At 36.1% G+C, this 25,506-nt stretch overlaps 1 protein-coding gene across 1 annotated transcript in view; it reads right to left on the reverse strand.

Moving 5' to 3' along the window:
- EPS8L3 (EPS8 like 3) overlaps positions 1 to 25,506 on the reverse strand; it is a 289,801-nt gene that overhangs the window by 236,824 nt on the left and 27,471 nt on the right. Inside the window, exon 2 of the mRNA XM_053706779.1 lies at positions 3,220 to 3,293. Within this exon, the coding sequence (XP_053562754.1) occupies positions 3,220 to 3,293 (74 nt within the window). The remainder of the gene's footprint in view (positions 1 to 3,219; positions 3,294 to 25,506) is intronic.

The raw sequence follows: 25,506 nt of genomic DNA on the forward strand, positions 1-25,506 counted from the left end.
TAGATTAGGGGTATGTGGGTGGTGGGTTGTAATGTTGGGGGGGGGATTGTATGTTTTTTTTTACAGGCAAAAGAGCTGAATTCTTTGGGGCATGCCCCGCAAAGGGCCCTGTTCAGGGCTGGTAAGGTAAAAGAGCTTTGAACTTTAGTAATTTAGAATAGGGTAGGGCATTTTTTTATTTTGGGGGGCTTTGTTATTTTATTAGGGGGCTTAGAGTAGGTGTAATTAGTTTAAAATTGTTGTAATATTTTTCTTATGTTTGTAAATATTTTTTTATTTTTTGTAACCTAGTTCTTTTTTATTTTTTGTACTTTAGTTAGTTTATTTAATTGTTGTTATTTGTAGGAATTGTATTTAATTAATTTATTGATAGTGTAGTGTTAGGTTAATTGTAGGTAATTGTAGGTAGTTTATTTAATTAATTTATTGATAGCTTAGTGTTAGGTTTAATTGTAACTTAGGATTTCTTTTACAGGTAAATTTGTAATTATTTTAACTATTTTAGCTATTAAATAGTTCTTAACTATTTAATAGCTATTGTACCTGGTTAAAATAAATACAAAGTTACCTGTAAAATAAAGATGAATCCTAAAATAGCTATAATATAATTATAGTTTATATTGTAGCTATATTAGGATTTATTTTACAGGTAAGTATTTATCTTTAAATAGGAATAATTTATTTAATAAGAGTTAATTAATTTCGTTAGATTGAAATTATATTTAATTTAGGGGGGTGTTAGTGTTAGGGTTAGACTTAGCTTTAGGGGTTAATACATTTATTAGAATAGCGGTGAGGTCCGGTCGGCAGATTAGGGGTTAATAAGTGTAGGCAGGTGGAGGCGACATTGTGGGGGGCAGATTAGGGGTTAATAAATATAATATAGGGGTCGGCGGTGTTAGGGGCAGCAGATTAGGGGTACATAAGGATAACGTAGGTGGCGGCGCTTTGCGGTCGGCAGATTAGGGGTTAATAAGTGTAGTTAGGTGGAGGCGACGTTGTGGGGGGCAGGTTAGGGGTTAATAAATATAATACAGGGGTCGGCGGTGTTAGGGGCAGCAGATTAGGGGTACATAAGGATAACGTAGGTGGCGGTCGGCAGATTAGGGGTTAAAAAAATTTATTAGAGTGTCGGCGATGTGGGGGGACCTCGGTTTAGGGGTACATAGGTAGTTTATGGGTGTTAGTGTACTTTAGAGCACAGTAGTTAAGAGCTTTATAAACCGGCGTTAGCCCAGAAAGCTCTTAACTACTGACTTTTTTCCTGCGGCTGGAGTTTTGTTGTTAGATGTCTAACGCTCACTTCAAACACGACTCTAAATACCGGAGTTAGAAAGATCCCATTGAAAAGATAGGATACGCAATTTACGTAAGGGGATCTGCGGTATGGAAAAGTCGCGGCTGAAAAGTGAGCGTTAGACCCTATTTTGAGTGACTCAAAATACCGGCGGTAGCCTAAAACCAGCGTTAGGAGCCTCTAACGCTGGTTTTCACGGCTAACGCCAAACTCCAAATCTTGGCCTAAGTCTATGGAAAGGCACACATGGGTGTGCAAAGCTAGAATGTTGTGGGGGGACCAGGATTAGGGGAGATATCACCAGCAGATAATATGAGCAAGAGGGAGAGTGACATAAGATGAGATACATATTTGCCGTATTAAGACTGTTTTGGGGATGAGGTGCAGGCAGGAGAGTGTTTATGAATATGTGAAGGTCATGAATGCAAAAGTGAGGTGAGGGTAAAAGAGATGGGCTAATGAATAGTGCAGGTAGTGAGTGGGAAGCAATAAATTAATAGTAGTTCTTATAGCGGCATGAGGTAGCAAAAAGTAACATGAAGATATTGAGCATTTTTTTCAAAAGAGGGAAACAGTGAAACACATAAAACACAATATTACAACGGCACTGGCCTAGTGTCTTGTCCCTTGTTAAATCCTTGTATAATTATTTAGCTTGGTTCTTAATGCCTCGCTTGTAAAATGCTCACTTAAGATATGTGAGCATATGATATTACAATAATAACTAAACCAGCAATGCTACACCCCAGCAATGCATCCCCATAGAAGAGTTAGATTTATAGGACAGAGCATTCAACTAAGTCCACTAAATTAGTTAATGACATAATGAAAGAAAGACAAAAGGCCAATAGGGAAAGTTTGATTCAGGGTAAGATAAGTTAAAATGAACAGACAATAGAATTTGAAGGGTGCTGAGGTCATACCATTAGTAAACTTATACAGTACATTTAGAAATTAAAGCAAGTATTGACTAGGTTTGAACATCACATAGCTAAAGACAAGACAATAAAAATATCATCACAGTAAATACTCAACTTATTTCACAGTTGAGTTAAGCTTCATTATACTTAAAGGGACACTGAACCCAATTTTTTTCTTTCGTGATTCAGATAGAGCATGCAATTTTAAGCAACTTTCTAATTTACTCCTATTATCAAATTTTCTTCTCTCTCTTGCTATCTTTATTTGAAAAAGAAGGCATTGAAGCTATTTGTTTAGTTCAGAACCCTGGAAAGCACTTTTTCATTGGTGGATTAATTTATCCACCAATCAGCAAGAACAACCCAGGTTGTTCACCAAAAATGGGCCGGCATCTAAACTTACATTCTTGCATTTCAAATAAAGATACCAAGAGAATTAAGAAAATGTGATAATAGGAGTAAATTAGAAAGTTGCTTAAAATTGCATGCTCTATCTGAATCACAAAAGAAAAAAATTGGGTTCAGTGTCCCTTTAATAGAGTCACATGTATCTTGTAAGCATTCAGTTCTTATCACATGCAACAAAGTATGCTGTGAAGGATACCAGCATCAAAAATATACCTTCAAAACCTTACAAACAAAGAAAACAATTAGACAAGTTTGTCAACTTTGAAAAAGTAAGACCTGACCATGAGATCTAATGCTTCACATGGGCAATAGAGTCTATGTGAATTCAACATGCTGGGCTGAGCTTTAGGTAAAAATCCCAACCACTCTTCTACAATGCCCCAGAAAATGCTGAAAAATATAGGTAATGCTCTGTTTAATGAACATTATCTCTCCTTTACAACAAGGCCGAAAGGCAACTTCTGAAGTGTCTATGCATCAAGGCCAATGGATATGTTATGGTTTTCTCTTTAGCTACTATAGCTTTGTTTTTAATCATAGTATAATAACAGATATATTATTAAAAGGTATGTATTGGTTTATGCAGTTTCTTACCATAGATGCTTCTGGCGCTTGGTCTGCTCATACTGCTAACTCTGGTAAATCCTTCATTTTGTGATGTGAGACCACTAAGGAGAAACAGAAGTGTTATAAGCACAAGGAGTTAAATATACATGAAATTACACACACACACACAGATATATATATATATATATATATATGTGTGTATAAAAAATATATACAGTATATATATAGTATGCATTTGTTCTTGAAAAGAATGCAGAATATGTTCGCAGACAGCAGCATTTAGCTTTTTTCAACAACTTCGGATTTATTCGTATAAATGTGCAACACACAAGTATTTTGATTTGCACAGATATGTATGTTGCACTTTTGCAATAAGAAATCTGGTGCTAAAAATATCTCACTGCCTGAGGCCATATTCAACATTTGTTTCTATAACAAATGCTGCATAATTAATTTTTGCTCAGGCATAATATACAGGCATGCATATAAAGTGTAACTAGTTAGTTATAAGTATTCATACTGATATATGCAGCATCCTTACAGACATTAACAGAATGACACTTAGAGGCCTATTTATCAAAGTGTCAACTGAAAATACATAGTAATTGTTGTGAGTTTGATCCGAGCTAGTTATCAAAGCGTTAAGATTGGCAAATGTTGAAATTTGTGACGTAAAATACGATCTCGCAATCTCAATCCGACAAAGATCGATGCTTACATCATTACAGATGTTCCGAATACACATTCAACTCTATTTGACACTTTTTCCAATTGATCAAACTTCTAACAAGTACGCTTGCGTCTTTTCCGAGACAGCGTACCTGGTTTTTAATCCACCACCCTTGAGGCCGCGGATGCCATAAAAATCAATGGGAGTATGAAAGCACCGAAAGCTTATGTTCGATGCTGCAAGAGAATGAAGCATACCCCATTGATTTCTATGGTAGAAAAAAAGTTACGTTTACACCTAACACCCTAACATAAACCCAGAGTCTAAACACCCCTAACCTGCCGCCCCGACATCGCCGCCACCTACATAATGTTTTTAACCCCTACTTCACCGTTTCCTGACACCGCCGCCACTAAATAAACTTATTAACCCCTAAACCTCTGGCCTCCCACATCACCACCACTAACTAAACCTATTAACCCCTAAACCGTCAGCCCCCCACATTGCAAAAACATTTTTAACCCCTAAACCTAACAACCCCTTAACTTTAAATTAAAATTACAACATCCCTATCTTTAAATAAATTACAACTTACCTGTAGAATTAAAATAAATTAATTTTAAACTATTAATTAACCAACCCTAACTATTATAATACAATTAAATTAAACTACCAATTAAATAAACTAAATTACATATTAAAAAAACCTAACCCTACTAAAATTATTTAAATATACAATTAAACATTATTACAAAGTCCTAAATTACGAAAAACCCCCACTAAATTACCAAAAAAAAACCCACTAAATTGCGAAAAATGACAAACCAAATTATAAATTATTTTTTTTACACCTAATCTAATAGCCCTATCAAAATAAAAAGCCCAATTTCCTATCAGCCAATAGAATGAGAGCTCAATCCTATTAGCTGATTGGAACAGCCAATAGAATGAGAGCTAAATCCTTTTGGCTGATTGATTGGAACAGCCAATAGGATTTTAGCAGCTCTAATTCCTATTGGCTGATTGAAATCTTTCAGCCAATAGGAATGCAAGGGACGCCATCTTGGATTGGGCAGTGATGTGCGGTGACTTCAGAGGCTGGTGAGGCAGTGTCTAGGAATCGGATACGCCTTCATTCTTTAGATATCCTTTGTTGAAGAAATAGCAATTGCACATGGGCGAGCCAATATCTATATGCAGCCACCATTCAGTATCTACTGAGCATATTTAGATATGATTTTCAACAAAGGATATCTGGTTTTCTTCATTCTTTTGATATCCTTTGTTGAAAAGCATATCTAAATATGCTCAGTAGATACTGAGCATATTTAGATATGAATTTCAACAAAGGATATCTGATTTCCTTCATTCTTTTGATATCCTTTGTTGAAAAGCATATCTAAATATGCTCAGTAGCTATGAGCATATTTAGATATGATTTTCAACAAAGGATATCAAAAGAATGAAGGAAATCAGATATCCTTTGTTGAAAAGCATATATAAATATGCTTAGAAGCTACTGAGCATATTTAGATATGAATTTCAACAAAGGATATCAAAAGAATGAAGAAAACCAGATATCCTTTGTTGAAATTCATAACAATTAGATATACAAAGGGCATACGTTGGCACCACTACAAATATTACTATTTTGAATAAATGTAATTACCTTGTATCTAAGCCTCTGCAGACTGCCCCCTTATTTCAGTTCTTTTGACAGGCTTGCATGTTAGCCAATTAGAACTGTCTCCATGGTAAATTCACGTGCATGAGCTCAATGTTATCTATATGAAAAACGTGAACTAATGCCCTCTAGTGGTGAAAAACAATCAAAATGCATTTAGATTAGAGGCGGCCTTCAAGGTCTAAGAAATTAGCATATGAACCTACTAGGTTTAGCTTTCAACTAAGAATACCAAGAGAACAAAGCAAAATTGGTGATAAAAGTAAATTGGAAAGTTGTTTAAAATTACATGCCCTATTTGAAACATGCAAGTTTTTTTTGGACTTGACTGTCCCTTTAAATAGACAGATCCTGTGTTTTCTTCTATGTCCAATTTCTCTGCATTCATCATCACCACAGTTGCAAGTCAGTACTCATGAAAAAAAAATCCTGATTCAGATAGAGAATACAATTTTAAATAACTTTCCAATTGACTTATTTTAATGATCTAATTTGCTTCACTCTCTTTTCACCCTTTTTTAAAGGAGAAGCAATGCACTACTGGGAACTAGCTGAACACATTGGGTGAGCAAATAACATGAGGCAGATATGTGCAGCCACCAATCGGCAGCTCCTGAGCAAACAAAAGATACCAAGAGAACAAAACATATTAGATAATAGAAGTAAATTGGAAAGTTGTTTAAAATCAATTGCTCTATCTGAATCATGAACGAAAATATTTGGGTTTCATGTCCCTTTAACCCTGTTATTAAATGTGTTATCTTCACCTTTATTAATTCCATTAAACACAATGTAAACTACTGGAGATTTCCAAACAAAATTTAATATATATATATATATATATATATATATATATATATATATATATATATAATGCCACAACATACTTTTAATACACATATTTAAAGGAACAGTCTAGTCAAAAATAAAGGTTCATAATTCAGAAAATAAATATGATTTTGACTGTCCCTTTAAAAAGAAGTTTTTTTTAGACTTCAACAGAAGATATATAAGGGGATATATAGGGGGCGACTTATCAAGCTGAGGCGGACAGGGGTGCAATACGCACCCCTGTCCACCGCAGCTCGCCTCTGGCGGGCTGAATTCTCCTGAATTCAGCACTGATCACGAGCGTTATTTTGCGCTTGCGTGCAATCCTGCCCCTGCCTGCGCACAGCGGGCAGGAGCTGTTAATCTCCCCGGTCAGACTATACCGGGGAGATTGAAATTCGCCACTTTAGAGGTGGTGAAAGGTTAGGAAAACAGCGGTCTGATTACCACTGCTTGTTAAATACTGCGTGCAGGTTCTCTTCTGTAGTAGTGCACATTGATAAATAGTATAAGTAAATAAAAAAACACATCCAAGTATGCAGAGTCTGCGCAATAAGTGTGTCACTTCAGGGACATTCCTGAGTCAGGCCTCACTGTAATGCTCTACTGGTGAATGAGAGGTTTGGTGTCTAATGAAGCAGAACTGTTCAGACTTTTTCAGAAAACATTTAATAAACATACATCTTAGTCATCCTACTAAATTTTGACAGCTGAAGTATGGTTTATAAGGAATGCTTAGCCCAATGCCTGACAGATGGCTGTGTGATGCATCAATACACAATGTAGAATAAATTATTTTAAGCATGTATTATATAACTGACTCAAATGAGAGATATATTTTAGGATTTTATAATACCATTTTAAAAGGTAAAAATCTAGAATAAAAAAAAATTCTCAATTACAGTTAATGGGCATAATTACATATTGTGCACCCCTAGGCACAGATTATTTAGGGGCCTCATACCACTTCAGGTGAATTATGCCACTAACATCCCCACTTATTTGTTTTTAAGTATATTTTTAACAGAAGGCCAAAAAGGCTCTAATGCAGCACAGAAATTGTCCAATTGGCTACAACTCAAATATCAGATAACAGATTACATAAATACATTACTACTAGACAGGCTAGACAGGTGGTCCTATCTGTCCAGATGCCCATATACAGTTGCCTACTGCGCCTAAGTAGTAGTACTCTATTCTGGATAATAGTAGTGTATTTTAAATTTCAGTACTATAAAAAATAGATTACATTCTGCTAGTAGTACAATTACTCATTAATTAGTTGAACAGTAAATGAACACCATCATGTCTTCAGGCAGTAATAAGCATAGGAAAAAAAATCTATGCCTGCATTTACAGCAGGTAACGGACAAATATTTGTAATATGTAATGAGGAGTTGGGCAAGTAAAGTCATGTCTTCTTTAGAGCAACTAGCCAAATTATTCCCACAAATCCAAAATTATTATTTTGTTGTTTTTCTGTCTACAAATAAAAAGATAAAATAAATATGATTCTGATGCAGACTATGAGGTAACAAAAGATCAGCTTTTAAATCACTGTCATACTTAAAATGGCGATTTCGCTATTAACTTGTTCCAACTTGCTGGTTACATTGAGGAAATTCATCCAAATTACAAGTTTGAGGTGTTTTGTTGCAGAAAGGCCACAAAAATTGTAATAAAAAGGATAGGAGACAATAACTGTTCGTTTTACAGTAACAAGTTCGTTTTACAGTTAACATTGCACCAGCTGCTATTATTACTAACCTATAAGGCACTGAGACTCCTGACAACAGAGACTGGGAGAACTGCAGCAGCACGTCCGGTCCGTCGTCTTCAATCTCTGCTCTGACGCCGGACTCGCGACTCGTGACACAACCTGACCACCAATGCGGCTGCGCAACAATTTCCCGCCCGGCAACTCAGCCTAGAGAGACTCAGACATACTGATGCCTGATTGGCTGAGCGGCCGGGCAGGCAGGACTCAGGGCTCCCGAGGCTAGCCTCCGGTGGGAGCAGTTATGGGCTGCATTAGAGACTGCTGCATTAGTATTATTCCCCACTGGGTGGCAGTCTCTAAAGCAGCCCATAACATAACAGACTAATACATTCATATTGCGCAATGGAAGGACAGCTGGCCTCTTACCTTCTTGTGCAATATGAATGGATTAGTCTGTTATGTTATGTTATTATGAATGCAATGTAGTAAAGTTAGGAAACAATAAAAATTGCAATAATAAGCATAATTTGGTGGAGGGGTGGGGGGGTAGAGGGGGTCACCTTTCATATGTTTAAAAAAAAAAAAAAAAAAAAAAAAAAATTTTTTTTTTTTTTTTTTTAATTAAAAATTAGATGTAATTCCCACATTGGCCAGGGGAGGCACTGCCTCACCTGCCTCTAATGAATGCACGTCCCTGGGATTGGGTCACTTGCATTGAAGAATCCATGTATGGCGGAGACCATATGAAGAGGATGCTCCGCGCCGGATGTCTTCAGGATGGACCCGCTCCGCTGTGGCTGGATGAAGATAGAAGAGGCCGTCTTGATGAAGACTTCTTGCTGCATGGATGAGGACTTCGCCGACTGGATGAAAACTTCTTGCCACGTGGATGAAGACTTCGCCGGCTGGATGGATCCTTCAAGTGGGACTTCAAGAACTGTAAGTGGATCGTCTGGGGTTAGTGTTAGGTTTTATTTTTAGATTAGGGTCTGGGCAGTAAAAGAGCTAAATGCCCTTTTAAGGGCAAAGCCCATACAAATGCCATTTTCAGGGCAATGGGTAGCTTAGGTTATTTTAGATAGTTTTTTTATTTGGGGGGGTTGGTTGGGTGGTGGGTTTTACTGTTGGGGCGGTGTTTGAATTTTTTTTGCCAGGTAAAAGAGCTGTTATCTTTGGGGCAATGCCCCACAAAAGGCTCTTTTAAGGGCCATTTGTAGTTTATTGTAGGCTAGGTTTTTTATTTTTATTTTCGGGGGGCTTTTTTATTTTGATAGGACTATTAGATTAGGTGTAAACATTTTTATTTTTGATCATTTGGTTTGTTATTTTTACTAATTTAGTGTGTTTTTTTTAACTTAGTGTTTGTTTTTGTAATATAGGAGTTTGTAATAATGTTTAATTGTATATTTAAATAATTTTAGTAGGGTTAGGTTTTTTAATATGTAATTTAGTTTATTTTATTGGTAGTTTAATTTAATTGTAGTATAATAGTTAGGGTAGGTTAATTAATAGTTTAAAATTAGTTTATTTTAATTCTACAGGTAAGTTTTAATTTATTTGAAGATAGGGATGTTGTAAGTTAAGGGGTTGTTAGGTTTAGGGGTTAATAGCTTAATTTAGTTTTTTGTGATGTGGGATGCCAGAGGTTTAGGGGTCAATAAGTTTATTTAGTGGCGGCGGTGTCGGGGTGTGGCGGGAAAGGGGTTAATAACTTTATTTAAGTTGCGGCAGTGTTGGGGAGTGGTGGGATAGGGGTTAAAAATTTTAGTATAGTGGCGGTATAAATAAAGTTGGGAAAAAGCCGAATAGACGCAAGATCGATGACTGCTAGTTAACAGTCCAAAGCTCATCACCCCATACTTGGTGCGTGTGTTTTTAACAGCTTTTTTATAAATAAGGAGAGCTTATTGAGATCCGCGGCCGCAATGTTTGAGACGATGCCGGCGAATGCAACATAGTTGACACTTTGATAAATATCCCCTTGAGGGTATCTGATGTTAAAACACCTTGTTATAAAAACTAAAATATAATCCCTATTGAATATCACAGTATCAATGTTGCTTTGTTACAGGCACATCATTTATTAATGTTTACAATGCTATATCATTTAGGAAGTTTATCAATAAAGGTTGTTATCCCAAATGAAAGAGAAAATGCTTTACTGAATTTCTTAATGACTACAATAATTTATTTCAATGTAATGTTTTATTATGACAAAGATTAATAATTATAATAGTTTCAAATAAAATTAATTAACAAATCAAGTAAAAATATATCCTACTGTAAAATGAATTTATTGTATTTTTTCATTCAAGGGGTTATAAAATAGTTTTTGTCTCATGATCACTCAATGATGCCAATATGCTACTTGCTGTGTTTTAACTCATAGTTATAAAATTATTTTTATTTGCTGACCACTCATAATGATGTAAATAAATTGTTAAAAAAAGGTGTAATTACTCTTTTCCCAGCCTTCTAGGGCAGCGGTTCCCAACCTGTGGTACGCGGCAGACAGGTTGGGGGTACTTGAAGATATTATTTGTAATGGCGGAATTTTGCTGCCAGCCCGCCTTAAACATTTTTTTTTTATGTATTTGTGTCCTCGTAGTGACCTAGCGCTACTGATTGGACAGTGTAAATGCGTGCGCTGCACTTGGGCGGGCATTATCCTGCGGTAGCGCTACAGAACACAGGATTCTGGTGAGTCTTCCTTCAATTTCCCTTGCATGTCTTTGTTTCCAGTATTGACAGACACAGACAGGATTGACTTGACTGGCACCTGCAGCTTTCATTATATAAACCTGGCCTAAATTGAACTTGACAGATGACAGACCGTAGTACTACTCTATTCTTACAGTACTCAAAATCTCAGCAAATTGAATCCACTGGCTTATATTGGGCTCAGACTTTTATAATATTAAACAAGAACTTCGTAAGGCAAGCAATGAGCAGAGAGGCTGTCTAACATGATTATGCTCAGTGCACATAGCTTACTAATCTTATTTAATATTATAAAAGTAATTTTCTAAAAAACATAATTTAAAAACATCATCAGGTATGATACAGTAATAATATGATTTCCTCTTTATATCCAAAATATGCAATCATTTAATTTTCCAGTATTCTTCTCCTATTGCACATTTGTTAATGCCAGTGTCAGTGATGCTATATTTATATTACAATGAATGTTTACTTTCCATTTTAATTTTGGTGAAAAGTATTTGTTCCATACTTAGGTGAGAAACACTGACATATATTTAATAATTAAATCTATGAGTCAGTGTTTCTCACCTAAGTATGGAACAAATAATGTTCACTTACATTCATTGTAATATAAATATAGCATCACTGGCATTAACATATGTGCAATAGGAGAAGAGTAATGGAAAATTAAATGATTGCATGTTTTTGTGCAACAGACTAAATATTTTGAATATAAGGACTGGAGACTGGGGCTGGGCAATTACATTTTTTGTGTGAAATTTAGGCTGCTATAATAAAAAAATTGATATACATTATGTAAAATCAAAATTTAAAGCCTTTAAATGTCATTATGTTAATTTGAGTCATTTGATTTAGCTGCTAACCTAAGAAAATTAGAAAAAAACAACCTTTTTTTGAGTGATGGGTGGCGGTAATGAAGAGAGGGGGTACTCATAAATGAAAAGCCCAATCAAGGGGTACGGGAGAGAAAATAGGTTGGGAACCGCTGTTCTAGGGGAACCAGGCAACATTTTCTGAACAAAAGTGCCCTCAAGACTGTCTGGTATAATAAAATATTTATTTATATGCAAGAATTACTAAACTATTGATTCATATTTTTAATTTCACATTGCATTTATATTTTTTTATTATTCTTATACTGCATACAGTATTTGTTCAATAAAATACATTTTTTATATCTCTCTTATGCATTTTTCTATATATTCTACTCAAAATATTTCATACGATATGAGAACATTTCTAATTATATGATTTTAGAGGTAGGTGCCTGGAAAATATTTTAGAATAACCTCTCTCTAAGGCAGAGCTTTCCAAACTTTTTATGTTGGTGACATACTTTATAGACCTACATCATTTCGCAACACAGTACTTCAGTTGTACTAGCAAAAAGGAGGTTAAACTAACTTGTTTTAAGAGATACAGACACATACATAAATGATATAGTAAATAAATGTATTTTCAAGTAACATTATGTATGTGCAAGAATTAAAAAAAAACACCAATAGCTTCTTACTGTTTTAATGGGATGTATGAGGTTGATGGGATGAACACAGGTTCTAAATATTTGGTGGAATATTAGATAAAGACACTCGCATTTTTAAGCTTCCACTTCCTATCCATATATCAAGAGCAGGAGCAGCAATGCACTACTGGGAGCTAGCTGCAAAAAAACCCAAAACACTTTGACTTCTGCTCAGCGTTTAAGTAGCCACACTCAGAGCTTTGTGAGTCTGACTGACTACTGCCCATGTTACACACTGCTGTCCCACTTACTGACTACACATGCAGTCACAAGCCGATTGAGAAGACTACACGTGCAGTAACAAGCCAATGTGCTTCCAAAGCCGCTAATGGCAATAGTTTAATTTCCCACTGAGCTGTGCCAATAGGTTAAGATGATCTGTGACCCACTAGGTATCAATCACGTGTCAACCATGTGATATGCGTAGCAGGCAGGCGGAAAGTCAGAAACCAAAAAAAAATGTAAATAAAAAAAAAAGTGCTGAAGCAGGGACACACCTACACACTGCCGCCGACACACTAATGTGTCACGACACACAGTTTGGAAAGCACTGCTCTAAGGCATTAGAGAAAAAAGGTACAAACTTTAACACCTGACAAGGTTTCCTTTTCATTGTTCATATAGCAAACACCCCAATGCAACATTATAATAAAAAATATCACATTGATACAGCATATTGTTTCCCTGTTCAACATCACATATTGGGGCCTATCTATCAAGCTCCGTATGGAGCTTGATGCCCCGTGTTTCTGGCGAGCCTGCAGGCTCGTTAGAAACACCAGTTATGAAGCAGCGGTCTAAAGATCGCTAACCCTGTCCGCCTCTGAGCAGGCGGACACATATTGCAACAATTCAACCCAATCAAGTACGTTCGGGTTGATTGACACCTCCCTGTTGGCCGCGAGTCTGCAGGGGACGGCGTTGCACCAGCAGCTCTTGTGAGCTGCTGGTGCAATGCTGAATATGGAGAGCGTATTGCTCTCCGCATTCAGCGATGTCTGTCGGACCTGATCCGCACTGTCGGATCAGGTCCGACAGACATTTGATAATTCGGCTTCTATATATCAGTATCTGTTATAGACATAATATCAAAACTCCGTATTCTAAGTCACAGTATAAACATTCCGTAAATATTTCTTGGAAATCAGCTATTTTGCAGGCAACCTCCTTTCTACTTCTCTTTATGTTTATAGTCCCCGTTTGCGGTACTGTCTATGTCAATGATGAGCACGCCATGTGACCAAATTAGACACATTCAAAATGAAGCTAATGTGTCAGACACCACGCATCTGTGCTGCCGGGTAGCTGTAAATCACTGTTTATATTTATGTCACAAGTAGTAAAGTCATTAAAGGGACATTGAACCCTAAATAAATGCTAGATAGAATAATGCATTTAAAGACAAGATTAGTCTGAGAATAACATGTAGGTGTATTTTATAAAGTTTTATTAGCTGTTTAAATATTGACAAAATAAGTGTAACATTTTAGGGTTGGATTTATTAAGTGTCGAGCGGACATGATTCGCTATAGCATACGCTATCCACATTTATCATTTCACAAGCATTTCTGGTGAAATGCTTGTGCAATGCTGCCCCCTTCTCACTGGCCGCTAGCAGGGGCAGTCAATCATCCCAATTGGATTGGGATGATTTCAATCCGTTACCTAAAAAGTGGCGGAGAGGTTAAGGAGCAGCAGTCTTATTACTGCTGCTTAATAAATGGAGCCCTTAGTGTCTATAAACCAATGGGAGCTTCCATGTTGTAACTTAGGTTACCTTCTCTACTGTGGCCAATTAGGGACAGTTATTAATAGGTCACTAGAGTGTGCATGTGTTGAATATAACAGTGTTCTGCACTTCCATTTCTAACAGGAACTGAAAAGCTCACAATTTCAGAATTGATTTACAGCAAAAAGGGGACAAAAATAATGTAGTATATTGCAGACTTTTTTTTTATATATATATATATATATATATATATATATACACACAATTTATCATTTTATATTACCATCTCAAATTGCTTAACGTCCCTTTAATCACTGAAATACAAATTGATGCCAGGCAGAGGGGTTAAAGTTTTAAACAATTTTCCAATTAAAGGGACACTAAACCCAACATTTTTCTTTCATGATTCAGGTAGATAATACAATTTAAACAACATTCCAATTTACTTCTATTATCTTATTATTACAGACAAGAAAAATAAATAATTTAGTGTCGATCCCTGTAATTGTTTAACATAAACATTAAACCTCACACCTTTCTCAAAAGGTGAGTTAATCTTAGGATCTAAATGAAAATATAAATAGTAAAAAAGTAATTATTGCAAACAAGAAAAATAAATGTTTTGGTGTCAATGCCTGTGACTGTTATACATAAACATTGAACCTCACACATTTCTCAGAAAGTAGGTTAATAATAACATCCAAGTGATGAATGTAAGTATGTGACTATAGTCAAAAACAATAACACGTGAAAAAAAGAAAAGAGAAAGAAGAGAAAAAGAAAAAAAGAGAAAAAGGAACCCAAAATACAATAGATAAAAAACTCTCATTAAACCAACGTTATAATTTTGTTTCATTGTCCAAAAAAGTTTGAGCTTCTTCTGGAGAGTCAAAAATAAAAAAAAATTGAGCCTGATTTAATTCTTAACTTGGCTGGATAGAGGAGAGAAAAGAATCTTTTATCTGTCACTAAACGGGAACAAATAGCTGAAAATTGTCTCCTTTTAAAGGAAGTCTCTACTGAGAAGTCCTGAAACATCAGGATCTTTGCTCCATTGAACTGAAGATTCTGCTGTTTCCTAAAAGCTTGAAGAAGCTCAGCCTTTCCCTGAAAGTTCAGAAATTTTGCGATTACTGGGTGAGGTTTTCTCAGCCCCTGCGGCATAGAATCTGTTTCTCTTCCCATTCTATGGATTCTTTCCACCGTGAAAAGATGCTTCTCTAGTTGGATACCCAGCAGCTGTGGGAGAGTCTCTTCCGCAAATTTCTTTAAGTTTTGAGACTTAAGGGATTCAAGTAAGCCAATCAAACGTAAATTATTGCGTCTTGCTCTGTTTTCAATATCCTCTATTTTGTTAGATAGAGATGTGTTTTGCTTTAATAAAAATTCAAGCTTTAGTTCCATGGAGTTTTGAAGGTCATTGCAGTTAGAAACTCTTTGTTCCAGTTGATTTATTATATCCACCTGTGCCCTGATTTCTCCCACGATTACGTCTAATCTTTTATGGATTTCTTCTATTTTTGGTATGATACCTGCATAGCAATATCAGAGGCCCCAGAGGAATCAACTATTTTTTCTTCTATGGTTGATTTTTTAGGAGAATTTGTAGCCTTATTGATTTTTTTATCCATATTTTTTAATTTTGGAGACATTTTTGTTTGATGGAGATATTTATCCATAGGCTTCTAGATTTTAGCCTTCCTGTTGGTGATAATATCGTTAGTAAACACAAAGTAGGCTTTTTAAACCTTCAATGAATTAACACTTTCAGCGCCAGCAGGTACTAAGCCTACTGAAATAAAAATAAAAATAGGATGCGACCCCCAGCATATATAACAAGCTTTAACTTTAAGCAGTATCTGTTGGGGTTTTAATTGTTTAAACTCCCCAGCTGAATTACTTAAGTCAGCCCATACAAAACAATGGGGTACCAGTCCCGGAATATATAGCAAGATTAGAATTAAACAAAGTCAGTTCATATCCAGCTCAGTTATAACAGTTTGAGGTTCCTCAACTGAATTGCTTAAGTCAACCCACAGTAACGAGTTAACTTTATTAAACTCCCATGAGTAAGGTTAATTCTCTACCCTCAAATAGAGCAGCGTGGTAGTCTCTTTTAATCATGTGAGGAATCGCTCAAAAAAAAAAAAAAAAAAAAAAAAAAAAAAAAAGATACCTGCTTAAATAATACCTTGTTGGTAGAGAAGTACTTGGCCATGAGCCTCAATTATTAGGGGTCTGGAGAGGCCTCCTGTTCAGGGTATAGGGCGATATCCTGCCCCCCCGAGATCCCTCAGGTACCTCCACTTAGTCGGGTTTAAAGTAGCAGTTGAAGACCGCTAGACTGTCCAAACAGCTCGAGCTCTGGCAACCCCAGTGGTTCACTTTTAAACCGCTGGGCTACGATACACCTGCCCACTCTCATCAAAGATCACTTCCTTACGCGGGTCTCCACCTGGCGTGAGCCGTGCCGCCAGTGAGAGTAAGCGCAGCGGCTGTCTCGCCGGTCTGCTGGCGCTGCTTCTGTCTGGCTTGCGTTGCCTCGTTGCGTGCTGACATCACAAGCAACTCCCCCCCTATTATCTAATTTGCTTCATTCTTTAGATATCCTTTGTTGAAGAAATAGTAATGTACATGGGTGAGCCAATCGCAAGAGGCATCTATGTGCATCCACCAATCAGCAACTACTAAGCCTATCTAGATATACTTTTCAGCAAAAGATATCAAGAGAATGAAGCAAAATAGATAATAGGATTAAATTAGAAAATTGCATGCTCTTTCTAAATTATGAAAGAAACAAAATTGGGTTTCATGTCCCTTTAACTTCTATTATTACATTTGCTTTATTCTTTTGGTATCATTTGGAGAAAAGTAAACCTCAGGAGTAGCAATGTACTACTGGGAGCTAGCTGAACATATCTGATGAGTCATTGACAAGGATAATATATGTGCAGTAACGGAAGACGCCAAGGGGTTTGAATTCCGCGTCGTATATGTCACGAGATTGATCCGCCATAGTTATCAAAGCGCCAAGATCGACAAATGTTGAAATTTGTGACCGTAAAATACGATCCCGCGATCTCAATCCGACGCAGATCGATGCTTGCGTCATTACAGATGTTTAAAATTCACATTCGACTTTATTTGACACTTTTCCCAACTTATCAAACATTTAACAGGTACACTCGTGTCTATTTCGACGCAGCGTACCTAGTTTTCAATCCGCCACCCTTGAGGTCGCGGATGCCATAGAACTCAATGGGAGTCTGAAAACACAGAAAGCTTATGTTCGATGCTGCAAGCGAATGAAGTATATTACATAATAAAAGTAAATTAGAAACTCTATCGGCTAGATTTAGAGTTTTGTCGGTAAGGACCCGCGTAGCTAACGCCGGCTTTTTTCTGGCCGCACCATAAAAATAACTCTGGTATTGAGAGTCCACATAAAGGCTGCGTTAGGCTCCAAAAAAGGAGCGTACAGCATATTTAACGCAGCTTCAACTCTCGATACCAGAGTTGCTTACGGACGCGGCCAGCCTCAAAAACGTGCTGGTGCACGATTCCCCCATAGGAAACAATGGGACTGTTTGAGCTGAAAAAAAACCTAACACCTGCAAAAAAGCAGAGTTCAGCTCCTAACGCAGCCCCATTGTTTGCTATGCGGAAACACTTCCTACGTCTGCACCTAACACTCTAACATGTACCCCGAGTCTAAACACCCCTAACCTTACACTTATTAACCCCTAATCTGCCGCCCCCGCTATCGCTGACCCCTGCATATTATTATTAACCCCTAATCTGCCGCTCCGTAAACCGCCGCTACTTACATTATCCCTATGTACCCCTAATCTGCTGCCCTAACATCGCCGACCCCTATATTATATTTATTAACCCCTAATCTGCCCCCCACAACGTCGCCTCCACTTATTAACCCCTAATCTGCCAACCGGGCCTGAGCGCTACTATAATAAAGTTATTAACCCCTAATCCGCCTCACTAACCCTATAATAAATAGTATTAACCCCTAATCTGCCCTCCCTAACATCGCCGACACCTAACTTCAATTATTAACCCCTAATCTGCCGACTGGAGCTCACCGCTATTCTAATAAATGTATTAACCCCTAAAGCTAAGTCTAACCATAACACTAACACCCCCCTAAGTTAAATATAATTTACATCTAACGAAATTAATTATCTCTTATTAAATAAATTATTCCTATTTAAAGCTAAATACTTACCTGTAAAATAAATCCTAATATAGCTACACTATAAATTATAATTATATTATAGCTATTTTAGGATTAATATTTATTTTACAGGTAACTTTGTAATTATTTTAGCCAGGTACAATAGCTATTAAATAGTTAATAACTATTTAATAGTTACCTAGTTAAAATAATAACAAAATTACCTGTAAAATAAATCCTAACCTAAGTTACAATTAAACCTAACACTACACTATCATTAAATTAATTAAATAAAATATCTACAATTACCTACAATTAAACCTAACACTACACTATCAATACATTAATTAAATACAATATCTACAAATAACTACAATGAAATAAACTAACTAAAGTACAAAAAATAAAAAAGAACTGTTACAAAAAATAAAAAAATATTTACAAACATAAGGAAAATCTTACAACAATTTTAAACTAATTACACCTACTCTAAGCCCCCTAATAAAATAACAAAGCCCCCCAAAATAAAAAATGCCCTACCCTATTATAAATTACTAAAGTTCAAAGCTCTTTTACCTTACCAGCCCTGAACAGGGCCCTTTGCGGGGCATGCCCCAAGAAATACAGCTCTTTTGCCTGTAAAAAAAAAAAACCATACAATACCCCCCCCAACATTACAACCCACCACCCACATACCCCTAATCTAACCCAAACCCCCCTTAAATAAACCTAACACTAAGCCCCTGAAGATCATCCTACCTTGTCTTCACCATACCAGGTTCACCGATCCGTCCTGGCTCCAAAATCTTCATCCAACCCAAGCGGGGGCTGGCGATCCATCTTCCGGCGGCTGAAGAGGTCCAGAAGAGGCTCCAAAGTCTTCATCCTATCCGGGAAGAAGAGTAGATCCGGACCGGCAACCATCATCTTCCAAGCGGCATCTTCTATCTTCATCCGATGAGGACCGGCTCCATCCTGAAGACCTCCACCGCGGACCCATCTTCATCCGGCGACGTCCAACTGAAGAATGATGGTTCCTTTAAGGGACGTCATCCAAGATGGCGTCCCTCGAATTCCAATTGGCTGATAGGATTCTATCAGTCAATCGGAATTAAGGTAGGAATATTCTGATTGGCTGATGGAATCAGCCAATCAGAATCAAGTTCAATCAGATTGGCTGATCCAATGAGCCAATCAGATTGAGCTCGCATTCTATTGGCTGTTCCGATCAGCCAATAGAATGCGAGCTCAATCTGATTGGCTGATTGGATCAGCCAATCGGATTGATCTTGATTCTGATTGGCTGATTCCATCAGCCAATCAGAATATTCCTACCTTAATTCCGATTGGCTGATAGAATCCTATCAGCCAATCGGTATTCGAGGGACGCCATCTTGGATGACGTCCCTTAAAGGAACCGTCATTCTTCAGTTGGACTTCGCCGGATGAAGATGGGTCCGCGGTGGAGGTCTTCAGGATGGAGCCGGTCCTCATCGGATGAAGATAGAAGATGCCGCTTGGAAGATGATGGTTGCCGGTCCGGATCTACTCTTCTTCCCGGATAGGATGAAGACTTTGGAGCCTCTTCTGGACCTCTTCAGCCGCCGGAAGATGGATCGCCAGCCCTCGCTTGGGTTGGATGAAGATTTTGGAGCCAGGACGGATCGTTGAACCTGGTATGGTGAAGATAAGGTAGGAAGATCTTCAGGGGCTTAGTGTTAGGTTTATTTAAGGGGGGTTTGGGTTAGATTAGGGGTATGTGGGTGGTGGGTTGTAATGTTGGGGGGGGGGGTATTGTATGTTTTTTTTTTACAGGCAAAAGAGCTGAACTTCTTGGGGCATGCCCCGCAAAGGGCGGGCTGGTAAGGTAAAAGAGCTTTGAACTTTAGTAATTTAGAATAGGGTAGGGCATTTTTTTATTTTGGGGGGCTATGTTATTTTATTAGGGGGCTTAGAGTAGGTGTAATTAGTTTAAAATTGTTGTAATATTTTTCTTATGTTTGTAAATATTTTTTTATTTTTTGTAACTTAGTTCTTTTTTATTTTTTGTACTTTAGTTAGTTTATTTCATTGTAGTTATTTGTAGGTATTGTATTTAATTTATTTATTGATAGTGTAGTGTTAGGTTTAATTGTAGGTAATTGTAGGTATTTTATTTAATTAATTTATTGATAGTGTAGTGTTAGGTTTAATTGTAACTTAGGTTAGGATTTATTTTACAGGTACATTTGTAATTATTTTAACTATTTTAGCTATTAAATAGTTCTTAACTATTTAATAGCTATTGTACCTGGTTAAAATAAATACAAAGTTACCTGTAAAATAAATATTAATCCTAAAATAGCTATAATATAATTATAATTTATGTTGTAGCTATATTAGGATTTATTTTACAGGTAAGTATTTAGCTTTAAATAGGAATAATTTATTTATTAAGAGTTAATTAATTTCGTTAGATTAAAATTATATTTAATTTAGGGGGGTGTTAGTGTTAGGGTTAGACTTAGCTTTAGGGGTTAATACATTTATTAGAATAGCGGCGAGATTCGGTCGGCAGATTAGGGGTTAATAATTGAAGTTAGGTGTCGGCGATGTTAGGGAGGGCAGGTTAGGGGTTAATAAATATAATATAGGGGTCGGCGGTGTTAGGGGCAGCAGATTAGGGGTACATAGCTATAATGTAGCTGGCGGCTCTTTGCGGTCGGCAGATTAGGGGTTAATTATTGTAGGTAGGTGGCGGCGACGTTATGGGGGGCAGGTTAGGGGTTAATAAATATAATATAGGGGTCGGCGATGTTAGGGCAGCAGATTAGGGGTACATAGGGATAATGTAGCTGGCGGCGGCGTGCGGACGGCAGATTAGGGGTTAATAAGTGTAGGTAGCTGGCGGCGACGTTGTGGGGGGCAGATTAGGGATTAATAAATATCATATAGGGGTCGGCGGTGTTAGGGGCAGCAGATTAGGGGTACATAAGGATAACGTAGGTGGTGGTCGGCAGATTAGGGGTTAAAAAATTGAATCGAGTTGCAGCGAATTGGGGGGACCTCGGTTTAGGGGTACATAGGTAGTTTATGGGTGTTAGTGTACTTTAGAGTACAGTAGTTAAGAGCTTTATGAACCGGCGTTAGCCCAGAAAGCTCTTAACTACTGACTTTTTTCTGCGGCTGGAGTTTTGTCGTTAGATTTCTAACGCTCACTTCAGACACGACTCTAAATACCGGAGTTAGAAAAATCCCATTGAAAAGATAGGATACGCAATTTACGTAAGGGGATCTGCGGTATGGAAAAGTCGCGGCTGAAAAGTGAGCGTTAGACCCTTTTTTGAGTGACTCCAAATACCGGAGGTAGCCTAAAACCAGCGTTAGGAGCCTGTAACGCTGGTTTTCACGGCTACCGCCAAACTCTAAATCTAGGCCTATTAAAATTGTAAACCCTTTCTAAATCAAACAATATTATTGCTCCACATTTGGTGCACTAGTAGATATAGGGATTAAAATAAAAGACATTACTACTTATGGATTATGCTACAAATTTGTCTCTCATTACAAAGCAAGGGGACAATATTTCTACAAATTTGTAGAAAAGTTTTGCCCAAAACATGTCGCACTAATAGATATAGAGATAAAAATGAAATAAATACAGAACATAATATAGCTAACTTCCTTTTTTATTTTTTTGTGAAAAATCTATGTGCACCATGTTTAAGTATAGATAGGGTAATTTGAACAATCTAACTCACTCCAGATATAGCCTCCTTCACTAGTGTAGTCTTCTCACAAGTGACTACACCAAAAGTTTTTGAAAAAAATCGATTATAGTGGGGTAGGAAGGGGCGCTGAACCGCAATCTGGAAATGTATATAACTAAGACCTTTGCATTAATTTATATTTAGTTGGGGTAGAGAATACCAATATTAAATCTTATATGAGGTGTGATGGTAAAATAAAATAAAATAATATAATATAATAATCTTCTATGTTTTAGTTGGGGTAGAGAATACCAATAATATGAGGTTCAAGGTGTGATGATAAAATAAATTAGTATAATAATCTTCTATCTTTGCAGTGATAATACAATGTGTGCTGCGTAGAAAGCTACTTAGTGAAAGTGTTAATAAAAGTTAAAACATGCTAATTTCTCCTTGTTTATGTAGGGCAAAAGATTATATTCAATCGTGAGAGTAAATAGGCGTGAAATTAGTGTTAGAGCAGTATAAGTTTAAAGTGACTCTATGTCACCAGGTAGATCTTCTGTGTATATAGTATACGTGCGGTAGGGATGATAATTGTTGTAGTGAAAAGTTGGGGTGCATAAAAATAAATATAGTTAAATATAGTTGTGAGTAAATTAGTAATGGGAACTAGGGATTCCTCACAAGTTTTAAATTTTAGGTAGAAAATATGGATCCCGATTTAAAAATGAAAAAAGGGATAGTAAGCAGATTAATGTAATAATGTTAATTTATTAAGTGAGTTCATACTAAGAAATAAAAATTCCTTACAGACATTAGTAGCAGTTAAAATATTAAACAGTAATGTTCAAAAAAATTAGATTCTAAAAACTTAATAACACCGGTGTTATAAATGCATTAAAAACTACAATTCTAATTTAAAACTACAATTCTGATTGAAAAGACTCCAATAGCTACTAATATGTTAGAAGATGGACATACAATAAAGTGAAAACTAGTAGAGGCATAGCTTGATACAGTAACAATAAACCATTGCAGATTGATAAGTATAGTTAGCTTTCATACACCAGTATGAACCAATGGTAAAAACAATGATAAGCCTTTTCTGTATTGATAGTCTGTAATGAGTGTTTTCAAAGTGGCTTGTGTCTTATTAAACACAGTGTTGCAAGCTTTAATTAGAGGGCTTTTCCTAGCAGGTGTTTACCCACAGTCTTTCCTTTTTTGTGGTTCCTTTAAAAGTTCCCAATTAGAGATGTCACACAGTACCTTTATGTATAAAAAACGCTCCTCTGTATATTCTTACTTTTCCTGTAAGCGTTTTAATATATCAGCTGTCCGGTTCGGCAATAGAGTCACGTGGGTTTTTTGTGACTAATCAGAGGGTCTCCTTGTTTAAATTAAGTGCGCGCACTCATTCCTTTAAATATTTTTCAGTATGTGGCTCCTCTCGCTGTACAATAACTAACAGGGATTTCTTATTTCAAACCTCCTGTTAGAGACAACGGTCCTGGGTGCCAAGTTTGTCTGTAGCGGATCAACGCAGATCGGCAACAGAGCCTTTTTCAAGATGCCCATCAGCTCACTGTGGTTGCCTTTTAAACTCTTGTTTCAGTAGGTGGAGTGTATTGTGGGAGGGAGTGTTAACTCCTATGTTGCCAGACATAATGTGATTCACCTCTAAAAGCTTTTATTTCCTAGTAAAAACATCATGGACTATACAGAATAATATAGTATTGTACTGGAATTAGTATTGTTAAGGCTTCATTCTTTTGTGAGGTTATTAGGTTACTGTCAGTCTTAAAAGGTTCATTTCTGGTGTTGGCTTCCACATAGTGTAATTTCTCAAAAAATAAAATAATTTAATACATATGTATAAAACATTAAAAATGTATACCAAAAAATTCAAATATTTAAATATACATACATTCATGTTAAGAATTAACTATAATACATTAGGATTATATCCCAATTTTAAAATATAAACCTGGACTAAGTTATAACTGTTCTCACTTCATCCTTTGTTAAAGGATAATATACCATTCTTACTTAATCATTTGTACCGAGTGATAAAGTATCATATTAGATTTAATATTATTAGGACTTCATTCCTTTTGTTGGGTGAAAGTCCAATGTGAAGAAGTAATTCTTGTGTTTGTTTCAGAATAAATGCTATTTTTCAAAAGAATTGAAAAATTTATATAGAAATACCGGAAATATATATACTACTGTTAGAAGTAAGCTATAGTACCAACAGGATTATATCACAATATTAGTAGTATAAACCTGGGCTAAGTTATAATTGTTCTCAACTAGTCCTTTGTTAAAAAATAACATACTATTCTCACTTTATCATTTGTTAAAAGACAGTATAAACTGTAGATGATTAATACTTTATGATGGGTTGGTTACTTTTACTTTAATAAAGATCTTGTTTTATTATATGATGGGTTAGTTTCCTTTACTTAATAAAGATCTTGTTTAGAGTTGTGTTTAAATTCCTAGACTTAGTTTTCATTTAGTGGAAAAATGAAAAAAATGAAAAATATTTTGAATACATATTTATAAATCATTAAAAATTTATACTAAAATATTCAAATATTGAAATTACATACATTCATGTTAAGAGTTAACTATAATACATTAGGATTATATCCCAATTTTAAAAATATAATCTGGACTAAGTCATACTGTTCTTACTTCATCCTTTGTTAAAGGATAATATACCATTCTTACTTAATCATTTGTACCGGGTGATAAAGTGTCCTGCTAGAGTTAATATTAATAGGACTTCATTCCTTTTGTTGTGTAAAACTACAATGTAAAGAAGTAATTCTTGTGTTTATTTCAGAATAAATGCTATTTTTTAAAAAGGATTGAAAAGAATAAATAAATACTTATTTGTAAAAATATATATAGAAATACTGATGTTAGGAGTAAGCTATAGTAACATTAAGATTACATCCCACTATTAATAGTATGAACCTGGGCTAAGTGCTGTTAATTGTTCTCACTTAATCCTTTGTTAAAAAATAACATACTGTTCTCCCTTTATCATTTGTTAAAAGACAGTATAAGCTGTGGATGATTAATGCTATATGATGGGTTAGTTACTTTTACTTATACTTAATAAAGATCTTGTTTTATTATATGATGTTAGTTTCCTTTATTTAATAAAGATCTTGTTTAAAGTTGTGTGTAAATTCCTAGACTCAGTTGTCACTTAGTGGATACATATATAGCATCTTAATGGGTGAACGCATTTATTTGTTTACTTTAGTCGATTAATATACTGATCTTTTGTAGTGGCAGATATTATGTATAAGTTTATAAAAGATTGTTAAGGTCAAATTCACTGTTTAGTCCCTTGGGATGTAGGGTGCCAAAGTTATATATAAATTCGGCCTCCTTCCTTAACATTTTCTTCTCTAAGTTGCCCCTTCTACTATCTCTTTTAACTTTGAAAATGCCCCAGTATTTAAATGCTAGATTGCTGTTATGTTTGTCCTTAAAGTGTCTATATAGAGTTGTATCCTCCCTTTCATGTTCTATC

The sequence above is a fragment of the Bombina bombina genome, chromosome 3 (assembly GCF_027579735.1).
Source record: "Bombina bombina isolate aBomBom1 chromosome 3, aBomBom1.pri, whole genome shotgun sequence".
NCBI classification, from domain to species: domain Eukaryota; kingdom Metazoa; phylum Chordata; class Amphibia; order Anura; family Bombinatoridae; genus Bombina; species Bombina bombina.